The sequence below is a fragment of the Pholcus phalangioides genome, unplaced genomic scaffold, assembly GCF_987345545.1.
Source record: "Pholcus phalangioides strain wild (caught in Gottingen) unplaced genomic scaffold, Ppha-v1.0 ptg000003l_1, whole genome shotgun sequence".
Classification (NCBI taxonomy): domain Eukaryota; kingdom Metazoa; phylum Arthropoda; class Arachnida; order Araneae; family Pholcidae; genus Pholcus; species Pholcus phalangioides.
Window position 1 is genome coordinate 21,138,949 of NW_028301596.1, and position 20,687 is coordinate 21,159,635.

General features: G+C 37.3%; 2 protein-coding genes across 2 annotated transcripts; both read right to left on the reverse strand.

The window, feature by feature from the left end:
* Positions 1-1,679: 1,679 nt before the first annotated feature.
* On the reverse strand, positions 1,680-8,599 carry LOC149088264 (multiple coagulation factor deficiency protein 2 homolog). The gene is made up of 5 exons (XM_089246071.1): positions 8,517-8,599; positions 8,288-8,393; positions 6,867-7,076; positions 3,336-3,493; positions 1,680-2,040 (listed from the first exon to the last, which is right to left on the reverse strand). Coding segments are annotated over exons 2-5 (546 nt in total). The 5' UTR covers positions 8,290-8,393; positions 8,517-8,599; the 3' UTR covers positions 1,680-1,864.
* Positions 8,600-12,997: 4,398 nt separating this feature from the next.
* LOC149088265 (nuclear nucleic acid-binding protein C1D-like) lies at positions 12,998-20,301 on the reverse strand. The gene is made up of 5 exons (XM_089246072.1): positions 20,093-20,301; positions 16,712-16,778; positions 16,058-16,113; positions 15,215-15,347; positions 12,998-13,231 (listed from the first exon to the last, which is right to left on the reverse strand). The coding sequence occupies exons 1-5, from the start codon at positions 20,210-20,212 to the stop codon at positions 13,101-13,103; spliced, it is 507 nt and encodes a 168-aa protein (XP_089102198.1). The 5' UTR covers positions 20,213-20,301; the 3' UTR covers positions 12,998-13,100.
* Positions 20,302-20,687: the final 386 nt, after the last annotated feature.

Below are 20,687 nucleotides of genomic sequence, written 5' to 3' on the forward strand. Positions count from 1 at the left end.
ATTTTAAAATTAAATAATTTTTATAATACAAAGTAGCAGAATATGATAGCCCAAGATGATCAGATTTAAAATATTTTCGCACACAAATCCGAATATCAAAAGAAAATTATTTAATATGTTGTTCCAATCAATTTTTAAACTTGAAATACCGTACTTTCGACAGTCAGTAACAGAAAATTTCTCTGGAAGAGAATTTCTTGTGCGCTCATCCCTAAACTCGGCGTGCTACTCGAAAGGTTGATCCCGCGTACGCTTCTGGTTGCAGCTCTAATAATATTAATGAAAATAAAATCTGCATAAAACTGTACAGTTTTGAGAAAATAGCGAAGATTATTGCGCTGAAGGGCACAGCCTGTTCCTCATAAATTCTGGCCCTGTGCAAACATTAATCTTTTCCCTCCCCCCCTTTTATATAACGTTCTTTCAGGCAACTTTTTTCCAGTCGCAAGCACAATGCTTGTTCCCATCATCAAAAAGGGTGCACACTTATCAAGTTTGGGATAAGATTGCTTGAAATTAGGATGATTTTAATCGTTGAATGTAATTTGTGCAGAGTGTTCAAATTGGGACGCTAATCAAGTACTCGCAAACATGAAATCTGACACGAGCATCAAGCACTTTGAAAGCACCACAATGCCCGCGAGCAGCAGGTTGAATATGTCTGCTACAGATTACAATTATGTAAAAAGTTTACATAATTACTCTCAAATTAAATTCCACGTTTGGAAATACTCTACGGAAAGGAAGGTTAAAAAAAATAAAAGGAAAGGAAATCCAAATTTGTGGACCTCCTAAAATTGCAAGGGCGAAGGGCACTTGCCCCCGTTTGCCCATGCAAGAAACAGGCACTGGTAAAGGGGTCTTGCATTCGGTAAGGGGATCCTCCAACAGTTGACTAAGTATTATTCGTGTGTCTCCACGAAATGTTTATAAAAGTGTGGAGTCAAGAGTTTTCAACAGCACGGTGGACCTCCGATGAAAGTGATATTCGGAGGGCGTACCAATTTTATATACTTTGAAAAATCATACCATTAGATCTTATTATCATAAATAGCCCTCCAACACATCTGGTTAAAGTTCTCACGCAGTGTTTGGATTGCCACATGCATTGAGGTCGCCCCACGAAGAGCTCGTGAATTATTTTATAATTACACAGCAAACCTCTGTAACGCAAGCTCTTCGCAAAAACATGAAATCGACCAGCATTTTGACATGAAATTCTACCAAAAAAATAATTTGAGACAATCATTTAATTTATAATTTTACAATTATAATTACCGTTAATTTAAATTTACCTTCAATAATATAACGTAATCACTACGTGACCTGAAGTCTTCAAAAGTATCAACGTTTTTTTTTTGTTGACATCATAAAAATCGAGAAAAACTTACGAAAACAACACTGAATCTTCACAAAAAGGAAAGGGAAATTGAACGAAAATCCAAACCTGGTGGAGCAGAAGGAAAAGGAATGCCTCTTAAAAAATGGCAGCCTTTCAACAAGTTTGAGTCACGCCCGAGTGATTTACGACACGCTTGATGACAGGTGTGCCAGTGAAAAGCGCATTGACGCAGAAAAAAACGCACCAGTGTAGACATAGCTGATTACAAGCCCAGAAACTTTCAACACTGTTCTAAATGAAAATATGTTTTGGCTCCCCAATAACATCAACATGCATGTAAAGACTAAATGCTTTATTAATTTGATAAAATTGTTCACCTTTCACATCACAGCATATAAAAAAGACATTTCAATAACGAAAATGCCGTTGTGTACATAAAATATATATACATGGAATGTATCCTTAAGATCTACATATTAAAAAAAAAAAAAAAAAATTAAGAATACTCTGAATGAGAAAAACTTAAAAACCACGAGATTTTTGTGCAGCAACAAATTCTGGGTAATCAATAAATCCATCTCTGTTTCTATCATCCAAGTCGAGGATGGGGTCAATCATCAATGACAGCTCTGAATCAGTAAAGACCTTCGTGGTACCTCCAGTTGGTGCTTTTGTTCCCATTGTTTTGCTTTCTTCAACTAAGGAAGATCAAAATCATAAAAAAAAAAAATTGTTTTAAAATAAATCAATTTACTTCACTCCAGTTTGGCAGTATATTCGTAACAAAGGTTATGTAAGAGTTATTATAACTCTTCCAATAAGAAATAATGGAAACAAACGATTTAATCCACAACCTTTCCCGCATTCAGCCACAACTTGAGAATGTTGTCTAACATCAGCTGACACGTAAGGTAAATGCACAAAGCTATAGTGCTCACCTACTAGATAAACAAGATATTTCTAACAATACAAGTCAAAAATTTCTACTCCCTGCAAGACTGTCCAAAATTTTGTTATGTGTAATGCCTTATACAGGGTGATCAGCAAATAAACCCTTATTTTAAAATTAAATCTCTACAACAAAAGATCAATAGTTTTGCTAATAAACGTACCTTATAATTCTAAGAATGTTGTACAGAAATTTCGAAAATTTAAAATTTTTTTAAAATTAAACTGGAGAGATTTTGGGGTTCCGAAAATCCTCATTTGTGTGAAGAGAAACCACTGCATTCGCCTAAAGTTACTGCATGGGCTGCGGTATGCATCACAGGCATTATCAGCCCCTTCTTCGTGCGAGAAAACGATTACTACTGAACGTTACGTTACAATTTTGGAAGAATGTAAGCACACATGATGCATACCGCAGCCCATGCAGTAACTTTAGGTGAATGCAATGGTTTCTCTTCACACAAATGAGGATTTTCGGAACCCCAAAATCTCTCCAGTTTAATTTTAAAAAAATTTTAAATTTTCGAAATTTCTGTACAACATTCTTACAGTTTTGCTAATAAATGTACCGTTTACCGCATAATTCTATTGATCTTTGTTGTAGAGATATTTCAAAATTAAAAAGTTCTCACTTTCTGAAAGTAAGCCCTTAATATTTCCACAAAAAGGTGGCACGGAAAGAGACTAACCACTTTTCTATTCCTTGAGATGTCATTACTGATAAAATGTTCTGCATGTAAATTATATGCAGGAAAATATCTGCATGCCAAAAGTAAAAGAAATTTTATAGAAAGGCTGAAAAAAAAAAAAAAAAAAAAAAAAAAGTACATATGCACTTCTGTTGTTTTAAAGTGAATTTATTTATTAAAAAAATAAAAAGACCATGTTCTATACCTATGCAATACTTGTTACTCTACCCAAATTAATAGAGTTATCCAAATATGAAAATAGACGTGTGCCCTTTACATCCGATACGCATATACTATATACACAAAATTTTTAAGCCTGAGTAACTTTAAAGACTAGATCATTTATTTTATCTTACCATGCCAGTGCAAAACAGACTTGATCAGTTCACAGCCGTCGAGCTTGTTATTATCGTCATTGTCGTGCATCTTGAAATAATGGAATTGGAGTTCTTCCTCAGTCATTTTGCTCACATCTGGCTGATTAACAACACCTTGCAAATGTTCTTTAATATGCCTATAGATAAAAATTTACTTCATGAGAACACTATTTCACTTCAGCAAGCTATATTTTATATAATATCAAATACATTAAGTGTACAAAACATTTTTTATTCACAACAGTTTACTGAATGGAATACTCAATAGGAAATAAAACCCAAAATATAATGAAGAAAGAAATACATTTCATTACAAAGCTAGTTGTGGTCTAATTGCTGATTAGAAATATGGAGATCACCAATTTGTTTAATATGAAGTTACTGAAATACAAGATTCTTAAAATTCCAGCCATCTAATACAAGGCTAGACAAATTAAAGAATTCAGGTACAATTTTTTTTTTTTTTATAGAGCACCTCTGAAACGATTTATAAATTTGAGACAGACACACACACATAATCTAAGTAATTTGCAAGAAAGTTTCTCACTAGAGAGTTTTTAAAATAGTTAAAATTTGGATACAGGGTATTACACAGAAGCAAAGCAAAAAAAAAAATTCTGGACAAGAATACTTCTTTAATCTGTTCAAAATGTTAGTAAAGCTTCTGCCAGCAATTTATTGTTATATTGACATTGGTGGATAACCTTATGCAAGGGTCATCAAGGCTGGAACTATATGGGAGGCAGTTGCCCCGGGCAGCAGTTCTAGGTGGGAACGAAGACAAGGTTGGATTTTTGACATGACGAGCATCAAAAATTAAAATTTAAACTCAAAAATCTAAATGAATGCTTTTGAACATAATAGATATACAACATGATACAAAACTTGATTATATATTAAGTTTATTTAAAAACAAAAAATTAAGATTTGCAATTTTGACAAAGTCTAAAACATAAAATATAATTTTAAGGATTCGTTTTATCTAAACTACCAGTGATCAATTTGCTAAGCGAAATAGAGCAGTTTATTAAAAATATACAACATACATATAAAGGTTAGATTTTGACCTCAGAAACCATCTCTGTATAAAACAGTAAAAAACTTGAAGTATTTGATATCAACAGTAACCCAACAGGATTTTATATAATGTCTAAAATAATTCTGTAAGGAGTAGAAGTTTTTTTTACAGTCATTAAGTATTTATCCTTTGTTTAACATAGTCACTTTAAACATTACATCCAATTAACGTATTTCCAATGGGAAAAATTAAAAAGCAATATTTAAAAAAAGTTTTTGACGTGACAGTTTAAACTATAGGTTCCCCCCCCCCAAACCTTTTTTGTCCCATCGCCCCCAAAGCAATTTAACCCATAGGATCCTATAACTTGTACCACACCCCTAGGGGACATTAATGCCCACGTTGTGGGAATCACTGGTTTAAACCATCAAAAACTGCCAACCCTGAACAAAGAACACCATAATAAAATTATCAAATTGTAAAAAGTTATAGGGATGGTAAAATAAATGTGTCCCGGGCAGCAAAAACGGTTACAGTTCCTCGTAATTTAATCTCCCTTCCAAATGTTCGTGAAACATTATTTAAAAACAGCTATATGCCATTACAGATATTAGTTATTCCCCCCCCCCAAACAAATTAAAAATGGATTGCCATCTATTTATTTTGCATTTAGGCAAATGCTGTCAAAGTAAAATTAGACAGCATTTTCATTTAAAAAGTGATCCAATCTTACACATTTCATAAACAAAAATTTTAAAAATAAAACTGGTTTAAAAATCAGGACTTTACTTGGTGTCCAGAATTTCTGTTTTTTTAAAACCAAAATATTTTTTTTATTAGAATTTAAAAAAAAAAAAGAGAAAGTGTAAACTGTTTAATGCGATTGTTGATTGGCGCTCTATCTAGCCCGAAATATTAGATACTGATAGAGACCGAATTTTCGCTACTAAAAGTTTGTTGTGGAAACCTTGGCCAACATTTCTATCCATTCAAGAAAAAGAACAGATTGGTCAGATCTGTAGACCTTGGTCCGACCAAGGTCCAGATCTCGTATTAATTTTTTAAAAATTCCAGATTTTTTTATTAATTTAAAAAATATAAAATTTAATTATAAAGTTATATTAATATAGTCAAATCACATAAATCAAATTATCAGATTATAGTTTTTTATACATGCACTTATCTTTTTCAAAATATACCCAATAAAACAAAAATCAAGGAATGTAAAATTCTTTTTCTGCAATATCACCATCTGGAAACATTGCCTTAAAAATTCACCAACATCCTTGAATTACAGGAAGAGTGAACATCACTAGTTCAATGGGCTCCCGCCCATGGAACAAAAATAGACATTTGTTCTTTTTCAGAAAAATTTTTCAACCCCTTTACTTTTATTCAGATAGTTGAAATCCATTGAAACTGTATGACAAAGTTTTGCGAGATTTTCTTTTCACGTTTCAGAATAATGCGAACTCGAACATTTGGTAGCCAGGGTTTTCATTCCATTTACCTACAATTAGTCAAAGATGTAATTTGTTTCGTTGCATAACAATTCCTTGTAGCTGGCTTACACTCAGTAGAAACTCTAGTGCAAAATTCAGGACACCAAGTGGTAATCAGGGTCAGTCAAATTTACAAATTTTTAAATTTCACATGCTTGTCAGTGTTTCTCAAATTAAGCAAAGCCAACACGTAATTTTATACAGATCATTTTTAACCTGCATCAATCTCTACTGGAAAGTTTCTGGTTTTTTTTAATATGCCTATCCCAGAGCTTTCTTACCACTCAAAGTTTTCAAATAAAAAAAAAATACCATTCCCCTATAGAAAACCCTGATATAAGTAAATTTACTTCAATAAGCAATTCTAGATAAAGCAAACAAAATTACCACAACCAAGCTTTCCCGATATGTATTTTTATACACGACTTTTTACAATGCACAGTCAAGAGTTTTCGGGAAACACTTTGAATGCAGTTATAAAAAGGTCACAGCAATATACAATTTTTCACAAGGACTTTACCATAAAATGGTTTCTACCAGGAGTTTTTTTCTTCTTACAAGATGTATTGACCATCAATATTTATGATGTCGCCAGATCCCAATTTACTTTGAGAAAATATTTTTTTTACTTAGAATGATTTTCCTAGATATGCTGTCTAGGTTTAAGAATAAAAATGGACTACTTTCCTAGATTTTTTTTAGAAAATTTTTTCCTCTTTCCCCCTAATAATTCCAGATTTTCCCCAGGCAAGAACTTTGCAAAGCTTTTAAAATCACACAAAAGTCTTTACGCGCCAATACCAACCTGAGATTTCTTAAGCCCTAGTTTAAATTGAAGCCTGTTGGTTGAATGATTAAATTCTATACACACACACACACACAATTTCTTAAATTAGATTTTTTCTAAAAAAATAAATAGATTAAAGAAGACTTAAATTCTCCAACGTACCAGATTCTCTTTCAAAAGATCACACATTTAATACAACTTACTCTCTGTCCTGTACATGAGTTTTGTCTCTAATTATATTAGGCTGATTCTGCATAGGCTGTTGCATATAGCCATGTTGTTGTGGTTGCCCAGAGCCATGTTGGTGCATCTGCTGTTGCCCAGAATAAACTTGCTGCTGGGGTGCATGGCCACCCATATGTCCAGTAGCCGAGAGAATAGACCCAATCAATAAAAAAGCTACAAGCATTGTCCTGCAAAAAGATAAAACGACATTACAACAATAAATAGTACAGAATACTTCCAATAATTCAATTACATGAGAGAAACGCCCTATACCATTATTACTAACGTCTATTGCAAGTCTCCATTACAAATGATAACCAATGCAGAATATATATATATTCTTATATTTAAAATTCAGTTACATAATGGACGAGAAGACAACTGAAGTCCCCCCCCCCCCCCCCAAGAAATAAAACCACACAGTACGACTTTTACTCCTAAAAAATACAATAAACCTCTCACCAGTACTTAACACCAAACGCGACAGCCAGACTGCTTCTGGAAGAGTCTGTTCATCTTCTCTTCAATTTCATTGTATTTCATATCCTGTTCTCTTCCCCCTCCCCCCCATGCAGACCACAGAACAGTTGGTTTGACAGGATAGGAAAACACGGTGATCAAATTATAAGTTTCTGCAGACACAAAATAGTCCTATTCAGTTCATGGGGTGCAAAAACCTGCTTTTCTTGAAATTTGGGGTTAATTTTAAAATCTTAAAGCCCTGTTTCCCTAGGAATAGGTTTGGTTTTTAGCGAGTCATACAACCGAACTGTCCGGATCAACACTCAGTGCCATCTTAAGGCATGGGCCCACCAGAGGGCCTCACAAAAATGAGATCTGGTTGAAATTTGAGAATTTGTTTGGTAGGGCCTCAGAAAAATCAATACCCCCCCCCCCCCCATGATACTCTTAAGACGGTCCTGACAACACTCCATCCACTCACCCATAAGACAATAGTATCACCGTTTCCTACGGAAAGCAACACTCCTCACGCCAGCGCTTACGTCCGGCGCGATTGGTCAACTGGGTCTGGAGTAGTCAAATGTATCGTACGCCATGCGTTTCACCAATGTTTGGTTGTGCAAGATGACAAAAATACGAGGTCAGGCAAACGACCGAACAGCTGATGCGCCACGCTAGGAATCGACGCGTAGCGTGATAAAAGTTACACGTTTCTGCTGACGCAAAACGGTTCATGTGGCGCAATGAAGGGGGAAAAAAAATTACTCCCAGGACAAATGGCTTCAATCATCAATTATGCGATACATATGAAGACACGCGACAGCGGTAGAAGTAAATGAGAAGACTTCACAACTCGTGTTAGACGACATTGGCAGCTTATAAATTCGCGGTAAAGACAAATCGGAACGCGAACGATTAATTTAAAATAAATACTCACATGGCTGTCTAAACAAAGCAACAAGTGCACCAACACTGGGACCAAAGTAGGGAAAAGATCAACCGGACGAAGGCTCCTTCAGAAGGCTCTTCGCTAATTTTGTCACCTGAAACAAACAAACACGAACTTAAATAGGAGGCTCAGACTGGAAGGGAGCTGACGTTTATTTGTTAAAATCATTCATCATGACGTGTACTCTTTTGTATTAGAGAAATAAATCATTGCGTACCTCAGCGTGATCAATCACACGTCATTCAAACACGGCTTTTCATGCAAATTAGGCGAAAAACTATAAACAAAATCTGCGTTGCCACTATATGTTTAGTAAATACACTTTAAAGTACTGTGACCATACTTTGTCTGGCTCAAATCGGGACTGACGTGTTCTTAACCTGAAAAATTGTCATTAGCTCGAAGCAAAAAGTCAAACGGGATATTGCCAGGAAGTGGAGCAAAAAACCATTAACCACTTTACAATCAAGTACGTAATATTGCGTCCAAACACCCGGGCCGTCATTTTAACTTTTTCCGGGGGGGGGGGGGGCATGGCCCCTAGGCGGATATCTTTTACGGGCCCCCCGATCAGACTTTCACGGGGGCCCCCCTTTATGATGAATTTATAGCGTGAAAAAACAAAAAAATGTTTAAAATCCTCCCGGGCCCCAGGGCTGGAGCCTTGTCGGCCCACCCCTTGTGGGGGCCATGGGGGGGGGGGCCGCAAAGAACATGTGCTCAATGTATGCATGGCCGTAGCTAGCCATTCCTGTGTAAGAATTTGAATTTAGGCCCCTTCTGACCCCCTTCCCTGTGGGCCCTGTGCGGGTGCACACCTCTTGCACCTGCCTAGTAACGGCCCTGAATGTACTGTATGTACATATATATAATATTTATACCGTTTCTAGTGTATTTTCTGAAGCCGGGGGGGGGCATTCTCTCCCCCCCCCAAATGATGGGCCTGGTCCAAACATCAGTGGCATCAATTCAAAAATAGTTATGTTTCCTTTTCTCTCCCCTCATCACCACGAAGTTTTGTTGCAACAATACGAAAAAAGTAGTTTTTTTCACCTGTGCAGTCGTGTGGGTATCATGCTGGACTCTCGTCCTGAGGACCTAGGTTCGAACCCCGTTGATGGCACAGTGGTAGTCGGCTGAAGTTGGTTTTCTGCGGTTTTCCAGCTTCGAGGCACGAATGTGTGAACTGGCCTCCCATTTGATAGTTTCTCCGCAGAGAGCAGGCAGACCTACAACACGATACTGACATAATATGAAAATTCAAGAATTTCCATCTTTACTTCAGAAAATGGAAGCCAGGTGGCAGCATGAACACGAAACGAGCGCAACTCAACAATAAATACTTTAGGGCCAAGCATACACTCAGCACGCACATTCCGGCATATGCCGATTCGTTAGAAATTCAGTAGAGGAATGTGTACGAGGTGCATTTTCGGTAAAGTAGTTCTTTTTACCTCCATGATGTATCCTTCTACTATATACATCTAAGAGCGAAAGGGAACAGGTAGGTGAGGGTGAAAAGAGAAATCTACTTCCTGCCACTCTATTATCTGTAAGTATTACAGATAATAGATAAGTATATATATATATCTCTTATGCTTTATGCATTAGTCGGCCCCCCGTATTCGCGGATTTTTTTCCTTTATTGAAACAATTTTTTGACAACACTCATCAATCGTCATTCACGTGTTTTGCTTACAAAATTTGAGTTGTGCTTGTTTAGGATGGCTCGTTCTTCTAGTGCTACTGATAATGCTTTGAAAAGGTAAATAAAAGTGAAAACTTGACAAGAAAAATTGGATATATTGACTATACTTGGCGAAAGTAAGTCAATACCTGCTGTGGTCCGCTATTAAACGAATCTACGGTGAGATATATCAAGAAAAAGAAATCTGTCTGAAATTCATTCATTCCTCGCTGTAGAGCAGTCAAAACTTTGCTACGGGATCCATGTGTTTCTCGTACAGAAAATGCTGTTTTTTGCGGGTAGAAGACTGCTGTAAAAAGGTATTCCAATTGATTGTAATATTATAACAGGAAAAAAAAAAAAAAAAAAAAAAAAAAATATGGGCTGGTGAAACGTCTATTTCATCAGAATTTTATGCAAGTAAAGGTTGGTTTCATAGGTTTAAGAAACGATTCGGATCACGCAATGTAAAAATCACTGCCGATCAAGCCTCTGCCGACCAGGAGGCAGCTAGAAAATTTCTAGACTTGTAGAAAATTATTGAAGAAAAGGGTTATGCACCTCAGCAGGTGATTAACGCTGACGAAACTACACTATTTTGGAAGAAAATGCCGCAAAGAAGTTAAGCAAGAGCTAGAAGAAAGGCGAGCTCCTGGTTTCAAGGTAAGTAGAGATAGACTTACTATGTTGTTTTGCGCAAATGCGTACATGATAAAGCCCACCGTCATTTTCAAATCTGCGAATCCGCGAGCATTGAAGAGACAGGGTAAATCAAAGCTCTCAGTATTTTGAACGAACAATAAAAAGGCTTGGATTACGAAAACACTTTTCCTGGATTGGTTTAAACGGTGTTTCGTTCCGGAAGTCAGGAGGTATCCTATCTTGAGAGTGGATACAAGCTATTCAAAGTTCTTTTGATACTAGATTGGCAGAGAAGGAATTAACGCAGCTGACTGGTCCTGAAACTGAAGTGAATATGAAGAATATTAATATAAAGAAGAAAAGTTCACCACAAGCAACATAGCGAAAGGGCTTCAAAAGCTCAAATCAGCAATAGATTATTTTCATAACATAGATCCCTATATTTCACGTTCCACATGTAGAAAAACTAGTAGAGGAAGCCTTGTGTCAACATATTCTAACATACTTGATATGATATGAAGACGACACGGCAAACAGAAAAATCACAACGTTCTTTCAGAAAACATCGCCAATAATCGTTGCACCCTCTTTTACATTCCCTTCTACATTCGCGTCACACTGCTCTTTCTCATGATGTTCAGTAAACGATATAAAAAGAAAAACCTATGGTTTCGGTTATTCGCGGTCTTCCCCCCCCCCCCGGAACGTCAAGGCGCGTATACACTAGCGCGCGGATCATGCAATGAAAGCATTCGCAATTCGTTGTTCAGTAATTTGTAAGGTGTTGTGAACGATTCTTGCTGTTTTCACTGGACCCACTTGGAATCCATTTTTTTCAACGAACACGAAAGAAAGGAACACAAAGGGAGTTTGTGTATCCACGAGCGGATTAGCACCACTGCAGGGGGTCGTGCGTTGCAAGATTGGCTCACTAGTGTATACACCGCCTTTACCCTCGCGAATACGGGGCCCGACGACTGTATACTGTTTTCCTTTCATGTTTTTTTCTTACTCTTATTTTTCCCCCCTTTTTCTAATATGCGGTTAGGTTAGGACAAGGTTACCATATTTATTGCCGATTCGTCAAACAGATCATCCGAATTTCTTGACAATCGCTTGTAAGCGAAGCGGTTAAAATCCTGCAAAATTCACTGCGTCCGGTTTAGGCATTGGCCCGGTGCAAATTTAATTTTTTGCGGATCTTGAATCCTGCCACGAACTACACGGCCGCAGAAGGAGCCAACAGAACGGGGTTGATTATTCGGTTACACTTGAAAAATGTCCAGAACCGGCCCAGAGGCTGACATATAGATGGAGATAAATATGAAGGGGTGGAGGGGCAGGATGATGTCAATTCATGTATATGCATATACGCGGCTCCGTCATCGACGCAGATTCGCGGGGTAATCTTCACCCATGGGCTGACAGGGCTTTGGTCAGTGGCGGAGATACCCAGCGTCACAGGTGGAGTCGACTGATCTAATATATATATTAGCTGATATCATCATCGTGACCCCCCAGCAATGATGACCTCGCCCCCCCAGACTGCCAAGTCAATCTCCGCCTATGATGTTGATTCCATCTCACGTTCCCAAAAGGAATGTTAACGCACGATTTCTTGCTTCAACCTGGAGAAATAAACAAACACACACACACCTTTTATTTTCCCACCCACACAAACCCGTTACGATCGCAGCGCCTTAGCGCTTTCGTGAAACAAAATCCAACAGGTGCAACACAGGTCTCTTTGATGTACAGATAATTGATGGTACATTGCATGCCTAACTTTCATTACTCAAGTTAGCTGCATATACTGGGCCTCATGGTCACTGTTTATGCATATTGAGAAGGGCCCTGATGCAACGTACTGGGCGTTATTCTGGTTTCCCCCACCCTAATTTTGCTGCCTCATCAACCCACCTCTTGTTAGGCCATTGATTTTACAGATATGAACCCGATACTAAGACAAACCTGTCATTTTTCATGTATACAAAGTGTTATTTTCATTCTTACATCAAATCTCTCGTTCAAATTTTCAATTAACTACCATTTTTTATGCATGTTCTTTTAATTCTTTGTTTTGTATAATTTTACTAGTACAGCAAAAATCCCACATAATGATAATCAGCTTTATAAGTCATGCACTTCAACAGTACTAATATATTCCATTAATAGAGATAACTTCTTTATAATGATACGTTTCTTCAGTCCCCCAGAGTATCGTATATAAGCGTGTTTCACTGTTTTTATTTTTTCAATTCTAGTTTTCTCCATCATTACATCGATAGTTTTGCAATGTTGTTGAAATGCATGTATCATGTGAATCGTGAAAGCATCGAGTCAGCATTAAATGATACAAAATAAAAAGATCAAACTTTCCCAACATGGTTCTTATTATGCTTTCCTTAATGAATGATACAATGTATGAGAGTCTTATATACAAATTAGAAAATTCTGCATAAACCACAACGTTTAAAAAAAATCCTTTGCAGCCATTCTCTTTTTTCGGGGAGGACCCTTTGGACTACTCTTACTGTCACCTCCATCATTTTGGGAAACATTCCATTCAGAACTTGAGTTACTCCTTTTAGCTTGATCAGAAACTGTGTGAATGAGAGAGAAATAAATACACTCTAACATGATGATAGATGGATACATACTATATGTACGGATTCATAATAACAATGTATGTAATTAGAGACATTTCTTTTATGCTTAGTTACACTTTTATTAATTTCATATTTTGTACAAAAACCCACATTCAAATTCACTTCAACGTGCATGAGATTCGATGGCAGATGTTGCTCCTATATATCATTATCATAATTGGTGTTTCGCAAGGAATAGTTGCAATTATTCGCTACTCATCCATTCTAGCAACAAATGAAAATTCATATAATGTTAAAAGAAGGCATCTTTTTTTCGATGGAGATTCTTTTCATTTCCAGGTGAAATAGGAAAAGGACTGTTCCCCATAAGTTCAGCCATGGGCAAATATGAATTTTTTGACGCCCCTGTATACATAGCTGCCAACTTTTGAAAATGAAAATTCGGGAGATTTTCGCGCAAACCCGTATTTTATGCTAAAACCATTCCATAATAAATACAATAGGGATTTTTCTAAATAAAATAGGGATTTTCCAAACATAAAAGTTAAAGCGTAGGGAATAAAATCCCTACTGAAGTCAAATTAAAATAGGGATTTTACACACATGGAAGTTAAACCCTTGGAAATAAAATTCCTACGCAAAAAACAAGTGAAATTGGAGGCCAAAACTTCAGTGATGTAAAAATAAATATTGTGTTCAATCAGAAACGCTGTGAACAAACATTCTGCGCGAATGACCCCAAAATCATCCGAAGATGATGGAAAACACCGTCAATTTTTGAATAACACTGACTTTTTGTGACACTTGCTTGATGGTTTTTTTTTTTCATTTCACGAGTGATGATGGCAGTCTTTCCATGCCCGATGTTTATGTCCGTAACACAACTTGTACAAAAAGGAAAAGTCGGCCCTCTTCTGGAACGTTTGATGAAAGGAAATTCATCGAAATAAGTATCTTTAAAATTGATTAAGTATGTTTTTGCTTATCAGTATTCGTGTTTTGTTATATCGCACGTTATAACAAAAGAAATTTTGACCACATGCACGTGACTATAATCTTCAATTATTATCCAGGACTATTGGCTGCTAAGCCATTTCCCTGCACGATAAGACAAACAACTTTCTTGTTACCATCAGAGGGTTTGTAAAACTTCCTTAAAAAGGGAATTTCCCCATTTATGACGTGTGACGTCATTTCGAAAGGGGAAAAAAAAGAGGCTTCATGCCCCACAAGAAATTCCTTAGGGATTGTTTTTATAAGCGGGGATTTTTTTTAATGAAGTAGGGAATTTTAAGGGACAATTAGGGATTTTTGTGATTTTCGTAAAAATTCGGGAGATTTAAGAACTTTTCGGGAGGTCGAGCGATGAAGCTAAAATTCGGGAGATTCCCGAAAAATTCGGGAGACTTGGCAGCTATGCTGTATATAGTGTTCTTTGATGCAGAGGTGTTTGCAAGGGTGGGGGAGAGGGTTATATATATATCTAGGGGTTCAGGGGTGCACAATTTTTTCATGCAAGACGACTAACCCTCGCTGGTCACAAGTAATATAATAACTAGGGCTGGAACTAGAGGGGAGAGGGCAAAATTTAGGGGGGTAGCAGATTTCATATGGGAATAAAAACACCATTATAAAATCGTGAAATTTTACAGTGCTGGAGGTGGCAAAATCATGTGTTTCCACTCCTCACAAAAATCTGTGTTATGAAAAACAAAATATAAATCTGATAATAGCATCATATTATATTTGATAAATCGAGAAGCTATCTGTACTTAGATAAGACAATTGTAATCTTTTTTATGGGTTGTATTATATATTATTAATATTTTTTTTGGTGATTTTTTATATTGAGTTGCTGTATTTTTTGGTTATTTGACATCCATAATTTTTCATGGGCATAATTTTTTCTGCCACCTCCATGGGCCATTTGCTTGTTGTGGCCTTTATATTTGTATTATAGAAATAGTAAATAACAACCTTGTTTTTTCTTTTCTTCTAGTTCCCACAGGGCTCCTCTGATAAACCGTGCTGCAGCTGGCTTGTTCAATTTTGGTTCAGATTTCTTTCTCGTAATTTCAAGGAGTTTTGTCATGTAGCTCTTGTACAAGTCCTATAGAAACACAAAAATATTGTAAATTATAATCTAAACAAAAACCAATTAAAAGCAAATATGCATGAAATATATTTCAGAGAGTTTGTTTTCTTTAATATAAATATAGTACTGTTAAAATAAGTGAAGAAAGGCGGGAAAAGAAAAAAAGTGGAAAAGCAGTTGCCCCATGTAAAACTTTCTTTGATTCATAAAATCCTCCATCATGAAAATATAATGAAATTAATAGGTTGTTGAATCACTTACTGATGACTAGCAATTTTGGGGGGTAGAATTTTCTGTTGCACATAAGAAAAGGTATGCTTCCAACAACAGTCAAACTCAATTCAACACCACCATTCACTTTACAGAATGTTGATATGAGTTTGGCATTATATGGAATCATGGTTGAACCTGTGTAATCCCTATATACATGGGAGAGTTGTTCACCATTGAAAATTTTTGTCACCAAGTGAGATTGATGCTTAATGGGGTTCAAATATGTAGTTTAAGAGTAAAAATTGAATACACTTCTTCAACACTGATTTTGAAAGATATGAGCAGGTGAAAATCATTAGAGAGCATGTTGTTATGCACAATGAACAATTTAAGCAATTTGTTTAGAAACACATATCACCTTGATAATGTGTAATCTGTACAATATAGTGTAAAATTTTTTTTAATTAGTAAGTGTTATCAACAGAGAGTTAATTTGCAAATAATACACTCACTAATTCTTGTTTCACACCATGTTTTGAGGGCTTGACTCCAGTTGTAATTAAGTAATCTGAAGGAAAACAAAGATACATACTTATAATAACCAAGGTGCAGTAATAGATAAATTTGCTAGGTTTTTGTCTCCCAAAGACAGCATATACGATATATTATAGATTTATAAAGTGACCTTACACTGGGTCCACATGACACATGCTCCAGTTTCTTGAGAAAGGCGCCTGACATGGGTTTTCTCTTCCTTTCCACAAATATATAGCTTTCGGCACACAATTAATGAGACACAGGTTTCTTTGATGTACTGACATCACATTAAGCCACAGACTCATTGTTCATCTTGCAATTTGTCTCTTGGAACATCACATGGGAACTTGGCAAATATTTTAGGACAAGGGAAAGTAGGGCCACAACTACTTGACCGGGGCAAGCGCTCATTTTGCCATCCCCATGTTATGCAGAAGGAGCAGTTGAGAAATGAATTCAGAATCCCCTCTAGTCCAGCATCCAGGAGAGCAAGCATTATCCTGAGAAGAAGCATTCATAATGTGGACCCAGCTTTAAAGAAAACATTCTAGAAACCTTTAGGGCTGTTTCAAAGACAAAGCATTTGAAAAAACCCACACACACACACTGAACTTTTAAATAATACTTACTCCAAAACATCGAGTTCAGAGCATAGCCGTAGGTCAAACTAAGGTATGCCCGATCAAGACTTGAAACCTGAAAAAAAAGAAAATTTGGCTCTTATTATAAAATGTGTAAAAACAGATAAAGCTTCTAGTACAGAGAAAAATAGGTTGGGAAGCACAGTCACACAATATAGATATCACTTGTGTCAACAGCTGCAATTTGGCAATATACAGTGGAGCCTCCTGGAACCCAGTGTGAACCCAGCTTTTCAAGCCATCATTTCTACCATGATGGAAAAATTTTGGGAAGCTTGACCATTGTGAATAAGTGAATAGAATCAACATTTTGTTTACATGAGCATCTTCATCAGACAGCCTAATCAGGTGATGTGAAGCCCAACATAGGTTTTTATTTAGAGAATGATGTAATCTACACTTTTTTAATACAAGATATACAGAAAAACTGGCTAATTTTGAAGAGATACTGATTTTTTTCATCTCTGCCCCTATAGGGACTCAAACCCGGGTCCCTCAAATGCTGGTCGAGTGCTCTATCAACTAAGCTATAGTTGGAATGACCAGTTGCACAAGCCAAAGGAACACATCACTCCTACTCGTATGTGGTTGTGAAGAATTTCTTGCATCGAAAGTGATGGCTATTCCAGAAGCGAAAAAAGGGCTTATCGCTGATGTGGACATGACCATTGGCAAGATTGAAATTGTTCTCTCCAAGAGTTAGATGGCACAAAGAGGAAGATCCAGCATCATAAGGGAGCATGGCATAAAAATGTAGAGGCCCTATAGAGAAGACTATGTCCACAGAACTGTTGTCATTGCTTCAAGTCTGAAGAGAAGTACAGACCTGTGAACTCCATACTGAGACAGATAACATCTCAAGAGACGATCCTTGGAGCCACAAGAACACTTAGAAGGCCCAACTAGAAGATCCCTACATACGACCAATAACAGACTTGAAGGAATCAATCAGGAATAAATGCACATGGCCAGACGTCGCCTCTTCCAGTTCAATGACCAAAAGATACTAGGCATTATAGGACTCCCTAGAGATGAGAGATAGCATACTGCATAGCAGAAAGACGTTCCGATGGCAACTCATCCTACCAAGAGGCAATGTGAACAAGCTGCACGGAAGCCAGATTGGTGAACATTTTGGCATAACCCAGACTTTCCAGTAGGTCAGAGAAAGATTCTCTTGGATCAAGTCCAGGACGGATATGGAAAAGAGGTGCAAGAATTGCAATGCCAACACACCTAGGCCTGCTTTCAAAGCTACAACATTGGTGCACTGTTCTACAGAATCACTCTGGAAATCCTTCGGCCATTATCTAGAACCCACAATGATCACAAGTACATACTTGTGGTGATGGACTGTTTTACCAAGGGGCTGGAAGCATATCCTGTTCCTGATCAAGGAGCAGTGATACTAGCTGAAGTTTTGGTGTGTTCCCATGGAGTCCTTATGCTGATCAATTCTGATCAGGGGAGAAATTTACTACTGATTGAGTTGTGCCAGAAGTGAGAATATGTATATAGTGTTGAGTGCGAATTTTTAAAGCTGCCATCTATATTGATGGTCGACAGACTCAACAGAACCATCTCGTTCTTCTTATCGCAGAACCAACAAGATCAGAATTTAAAGTTAGTTTTTCCGCTTTCCTAGTTTTTCCTGAGGGAGCAAAAAGACCCCTCCAAGAGGGGCAGGCGCATAGGCCTACTTAACTGAAAAAAATAAAACAGATTCTATTCTAGTTTCTACTTAATCGTGTACTAAACTGAACCCTTGTAAAAGTCTGCATACATTCTAAAGCTCGTTAACTTGAAATTTAATTAACTACTTAATCACTTAACGCATGTAAACAGGCTTTCAGGTGAATGCCATACTTGCCATGAGCAAATCAGACCCTGTCCTTATCATAATGAAATGGAAAACGATTTTGCCCCCCCCCCCCCATGCAAATTTTCGGTAAACTCAGTTTTCCTAGGAGCAGATTTTCTATGCAGTACACGATGCGAATCACCCAGAGCAACAGGCCTTCCACTCACCAATAAGAAAAGCAGTACGATTATTATATCAGTTATATGGCTCGTCGGTTACTGGTTCCCATGGATGTCTGCTACTTGTCTAAGACTTATTAATACACCTTATTTGGGGAAACATCAGGAGTCATTATATCTTCCTGTATAGGACTATTAAGCAACGCATAACAACAAAGACGGGCCGGCGTTGCAGAAAGATGATTTATACCCGGCTTGTATACCACAAGTATTACAGGACTTCTGTCCCGTGTACTCCAGGATCATCCACTATCTCTGTGAGATTTTACTAACCAACAGACTCTTCAAGAATGTACCTCAACAAAGCTATGACCACAATCTCAAGGGACTCTGTTTAGAGCGCATGAACGCTAGATTGTTCATCTTCGGATGGAATCAAGAACTTTTGGAAGATTATGATGTAGATTTTACAGTTGATTTTGAATTTCTTCTTCCGTATATATGTCCATTGATGAACATTGATTATATGTGAATTTATATGTGCAAATCTATATGTAATATTTTTATTTATTATTCTGAAGATATTTAATAAAATTTCCAGATATACCCATCTTCCGGAAATGCTTCAATATCTCAATGAGATGGGAAGCGGGCTGTGTTTGGATGATTGTTTTCATACACAGCGCTTTACGTTGGACGGGATTGGCGGACTGCTTCTGGAGGGATCAAATGTGTTGTGTGTTTCATTGATCTTCAATTTATTTTTGTTGTGTTTTTCTTTCCTTCAAACCGGAGCATGCAGACGACAGACTGTCTGATGCCACATGCTGTTTAGCCGCCCTGAGCTGATTCAACCAGCACCTCCTACAGATAAAGACTCTTCAGTTTGCCATAAACGTCATTCAGACTACCTACCAAGTTTGCCACATTTTGAAAAACAGCATCCTATTTCTTTTCTTCTTATTTTGGCGTAGAATCTTCCTGATTCGCTCACAAATACTGCATAGTGATTGGGTGTGGGGCATAGAAATCGCTAATTCTGAGCCCGATCATTTCTTTTCCTCACAACGATGATACTGGCACGAGCAGGGAATTTTTTTTTCCCCTGAATATTCTGAGGGAAAATGGACTAACTTGACGTCACAAGCAGACTGCAGAGGTCTTCTATCTGCAGGAGGTGCTGATTCAACACGCTAGGAAAACGCGTAGCGTGTTTCTGCCAACGCGAAATGGTCCTATTCGGTTCACGCGGAGCGCTAGGAAAACCCGGCTTAACGAGCCGCCACTGATACAATAACTACATACTAACTACCGACAGATTACAGTCTAGATTCAAAATAAAAAAGGTTACTTTTATCGCCGTCCTACATTAATGCTTTGGAAATTTACCTGTTGTAAATTGGAGGAATTGACCGAGTTCAGTTCGTTGATGACTTCCTTAGCTTCACCGAGGCTTCGAAAGAACTCTTTCACGTTATCCGCAATTTCTGCCGGAAAATCTTCGCTCATTGTGAACTTTTATCGCCGTCAGTTTAGGAGGATGGGTTGGTTTATTATGACTAACAACAAAAACGTGCCACTCTTCTGCAATCGGAAATATAAACAGGATTTGTGTTGCCAGTTCCTAACTCTAAACGTCTGAAGTTCCAAAGCACTGACTTATAAGTCAGCTGACCATATTTACTCGAAAAATACGGGACATTGAGCTTCGAAATATGGGACATTGCCAATTATCGCTAAAAACGATGCCAAAAGTTAGCAAAGTCACCATCTCATGCTAAGATCACCGAAAAGTCGGTAATAGTGGTAATGAAGCACCACTACAAATTTCACTGAATTAAAAAAAGAAAAAGGCAAAAAATGTGTGAGGAAAAAAAATTCGGTAGTGAAGAAAAAGCTTTTAACCCCCCTTCGCGTACAAGCTGTTGGCGATAAATTTGAATGATCTGTGTTAGACGTATAGGCAATAAATGTGGTAGCCTTG

Coding starts and splice junctions, on each gene's coding strand:
- LOC149088265 (XM_089246072.1), bottom strand. CDS start 20,212: ATGAGCGAAGATTTTCCGGCAGAAATTGCGGATAACGTGAAAGAGTTC. Junction 16,779..20,092: donor ATTCCTCCAATTTACAACAG/GTAAATTTCCAA, acceptor CTTTTTTTTCAG/GTTTCAAGTCTTGATCGGGC. Junction 15,348..16,057: donor ATGGTGTGAAACAAGAATTA/GTGAGTGTATTA, acceptor GTGTTTCTATAG/GACTTGTACAAGAGCTACAT.
- LOC149088264 (XM_089246071.1), bottom strand. Junction 3,494..6,866: donor ACTCATGTACAGGACAGAGA/GTAAGTTGTATT, acceptor TTTTATCTATAG/GCATATTAAAGAACATTTGC. Junction 2,041..3,335: donor GTCTGTTTTGCACTGGCATG/GTAAGATAAAAT, acceptor GATCTTCCTTAG/TTGAAGAAAGCAAAACAATG.